At 28.4% G+C, this 3,894-nt stretch overlaps 1 protein-coding gene across 1 annotated transcript; it reads right to left on the bottom strand.

Moving 5' to 3' along the window:
• Positions 1-1,309: 1,309 nt before the first annotated feature.
• On the bottom strand, positions 1,310-2,791 carry LOC146927413 (non-specific lipid-transfer protein 4-like). The gene is made up of 2 exons (XM_085700680.1): positions 2,381-2,791; positions 1,310-1,566 (listed from the first exon to the last, which is right to left on the bottom strand). Exons 1-2 carry the CDS (start codon positions 2,722-2,724, stop codon positions 1,554-1,556), a joined length of 357 nt encoding a protein of 118 aa, XP_085556806.1. The 5' UTR covers positions 2,725-2,791; the 3' UTR covers positions 1,310-1,553.
• Positions 2,792-3,894: the final 1,103 nt, after the last annotated feature.

Here is a 3,894-nt window from a genome sequence, read left to right on the forward strand (position 1 = left end):
ATAAAATCTATGAGCTCTAGCTTAGTCGCAGGTTAAGTTCTCATATTGTACTCATTGCAAATACAAACATTATAGACAATTGGCATACCGGTATATTTGCAAATTCCTTGCGTTGGATAATTAGTCTAGCAACACATTATTTATTAAGGGCATGTTTGCTTTATGAAAATGTTTCTTTTCTCTTTTCATATTTTAACTTTTAGTTACAAGACTGCTGTCTTGTTTTCACATGTTTCTGATTTTCAACTATTTATACAGGAAACACTAAAAAAAAAAACTATTTCAGTGTTTTTTGTACAAATCTTCGCGAACATGAAATATATTGAAAACAATGTATCAATCTTGTAATTGAATGTGAAATCAAGAAAAGTAAAAAATATGGTTTCTTGAATGTGAAACAATGTTTCAACTATTTGCGCATGATAGAAAATGAGTGAATATTTTGTTGTTTACTTATATTCTCATTTGAGTTAATAACATGACCCCGCCCCTTGTATATCTACATTGAAGTTAGTTGGTTGAATTTATTTTCTAATATAAAGTTGTTGAGCTATATTTAACTTTCAATGTTATATTTGGTTAGTTACATATATGTGTCCTTTGTGTCAATAACTATCCCTTATCAATTGAGTAAATTGAATTTTAAGTTGGTTGAGGTTGGTTCCTTATCTAGCAAGTTATTAATGGATCAATTTCGTTTTTATATGGATGTGTGCAAACGTCTTAATCTATATAATTTGTTTTACTATAACAAATATAACCTTCTATATAGCAAGTCATTACATGTTTCTCCCTCAGTATATATTGTGAATAGATATGATATATACATGTATGAAATTCATGTGTTCAAAAATAATTATGCAATCGTAATAAAATGAATTCAAATATTAACATGCTTCCCAATAGGGACTTAGAATTGTGAATAGAAATATATGTAATAATAATTTCATTCATAAAATTTAGGCAAAATTCTTCATATGGTTCTTTAAGTTATTTTATTGTAATAGATTAGTCGTTTAAGTTTTTTTTTAACGTGATCTTTTAAGTTAAAACCGTATACACCATTGTCCTTTTGTACAACTTCCTTTACATAAACATTCAAGTGACCATTCTTGGATTGACATCGATTAGGCGGTGCTAATGTGGATCAGTGTTTTTATTTAACTTTTTTATTGAAAATAAAAATTTTAAACCCATATAATATTAATTTTCCTAACTAATAATATTAAAAAATTGTACTTCAAAAAAATTCTAATAATTTGAAATGAGCAACAACAATAAATATAGGGAGAAGAAAGCAATAATACAATTGTTAAATGTAGCATGGAATAGTCTTATATGAAATGTATTTATTACATGTGCAACAACCAAACTGGAAAGAAAAAGAAAAAAAAAACTCATTTTACTACAAATTATAAGTTTGAAACAAGAGGAAACTCGCAGAAGTGGAGCCCTCATTGCTCTTCCTTTATTCTACAGCTATAGTGCTGGTAATACTGCAGAAGAAAGAAGTGCCATGCTATCTTCTTCTTTCTCTCACTCATTCACACTCTTTAGAACCTGATGCTGCAATACAGAAAACAAACAAATTAACTTATATATGATATTCAATTTAAAATAAGAAAGCAAGAAATAAAAGAACTATCTATATGCTCATGAAAGGATACTATGTTTGAAATAAAAAAATTTGTACAATTCAAATGAAAATTGAGATTATATCATAATTTTATTTATTAATTTTATTGTATTACTTCCATCTTGATGAGTGTCCAAAAATGCATAAGTCACTCAAAATTTGTTTCCACTTATTTTATAAAATATAAAATCTGTTTTGATAAATAAAATGATACGCATATATTATATTAAAAAAATGACACATAATTGACCTCCTCCAATTATCATTTCAATGTCTCACTCTCACTTAATTTTGGTCATCATCTTTTTAGCTTGGAGGACACATGTTCAATTTGAGAATATTATTATATGAAATAAATATTTTTTTTTCACATTCCATTTTAAAAAAAAAAAAAAATTGTTCCACTTCATTTTTTTAGGCAAATTTAATAAGTTATTCGGTATTTTTGTTCCACTTCTTCAGGTACTTGAGATCTCACTTAACAATTAAAGAAGATGCATGACAAGAGTAACACACACACACATATATATAGGGTTTTGTGTTCCCTAATGGTACTCTTTAAAGATTTTCAATTAGAAAATTATTCACTAAAAATGTAAAACACTTTAATTTTTAAGCATTGAATATGCAAGTTTCAAAGTTTCAAGATCATTAACCTGCTACTTTAGACCGTTAAAGAGTATTCTTAGAGAACTCGTTAGCATTTCTCATATACGTAATTAAGTAGTGAGATATAAAACATACCTATTACAGTTAGTAGAAGTGCTAAACTTGTAGGGAATGTTAACACCACATTTGCCAGGGAGAGCAGCAGCTTGGTTGTTATTCAAACGAGCAATGGAACCAGCAGCACTTTTCAAGCAGTTGCAAGCAGTCTTGCGGGCGGGGCCGTTGTTGGCAGCACCGTTAAGTCTCCTCACTCCACCACAGCATGCTGCAGATGGACCAGCACCACCTTGAAGATAAGTAATGCATGGAGTAAGGAAACCTACTACTTGTCCACATGTGACTGCTGCCTCTGCCATTGGTGCAGTAACCACCACCATGCACATAATTGCAGCCAAAAATGCAACTCTCATGCTTGCCATTGTTTCTCTAGTGAAAGAAATGATTTAGAAATTACAATTTGCTTTGGAATGTTTTGCTTTGCTTTGTGAGTATTAAGTGTTGCAAGGTGTTGGTTTATATAGAAGATAAGAGAGGGAGGTATTTGGTATGTGTTTGGTTTCAAATTAAATATTTTGAAATTGGTTGTGTAAGTGCAAAAAGTGTAAGTATCTCAGAAATAAAGTGCAAAATGTGTTGGTATTTTTAGTTTTTATGTTGAAAATTGGAAACAAAATTTAACCTCCTTATCACTTTAATTCTTAAATATTATTGTAAGTGAAAAATATTGTAAGTGAAAAGAAAGTGCAAAAAGTATAAAATTGTGATATTTGAACATCCATTTTTTTTTTGGTCAAGTAGCCTAGTGGCTAGATTGACACACATTAACAAGTGAACATAAAAATTGTTCTTTGAAATTGTTAGCATTGATCAAAATAATCTATAATTGTTATAAATTGTCAAACAATCTTTGAAATTTCAATTCACCTTTATCATTATTATGATTATGATATGACACATCAATATACAACCCTTCTACATTAGTTTCACAATAATATCATCATCACACTAGAGACTTATTTACCTATGAAATTTGTCTATTAATGACAAGTTTTTATCTTTAAGATAATCTAAATTTAATAAATTAATCTTCAATAAATTGACATTCATATAAGATCGATGCAAAGTGTGACAGTTCAACAATTTTATTTTTGAGAGGTGATGCACAATTTTATGACATTTTATTGAAGATTAAAAATGTATTTGCAAAAATTGATGTCGGTTTCACTTTTTATCTCAGTTATTAGAATGAGTTTTACTCTTAAAATTTTGAACAGAATATAGATGTTTATATTCTGTCGATTATAGTCAAAAAGAAAAAGTTTTTTGTCGGTTACAATTCAATTTCTCTGAATACATTGAACAGAAAAAGATTTTGTCGGCTACTATTTAATTTCTTTGAATATCTATTGAACTAAAAGTGGTAAGATAAATTAGTTCTCTAGTGTTAATTATAACGTCATTTATATTCTAAGAACACAAGTTAAGGATTAAAAAAGGAAACAAGAGATAAATATTGTATTGAAAATATAAATGATTAAACTTTTACAATATTACACAAGTTTAACATTTGGGTCATGTTAACCGGTGCT

Source organism: Medicago sativa, chromosome 4, assembly GCF_051527215.1.
Source record: "Medicago sativa cultivar Bolivia chromosome 4, Bolivia_mono, whole genome shotgun sequence".
NCBI classification, from domain to species: domain Eukaryota; kingdom Viridiplantae; phylum Streptophyta; class Magnoliopsida; order Fabales; family Fabaceae; genus Medicago; species Medicago sativa.

Coding starts and splice junctions, on each gene's coding strand:
- LOC146927413 (XM_085700680.1), bottom strand. CDS start 2,724: ATGGCAAGCATGAGAGTTGCATTTTTGGCTGCAATTATGTGCATGGTG.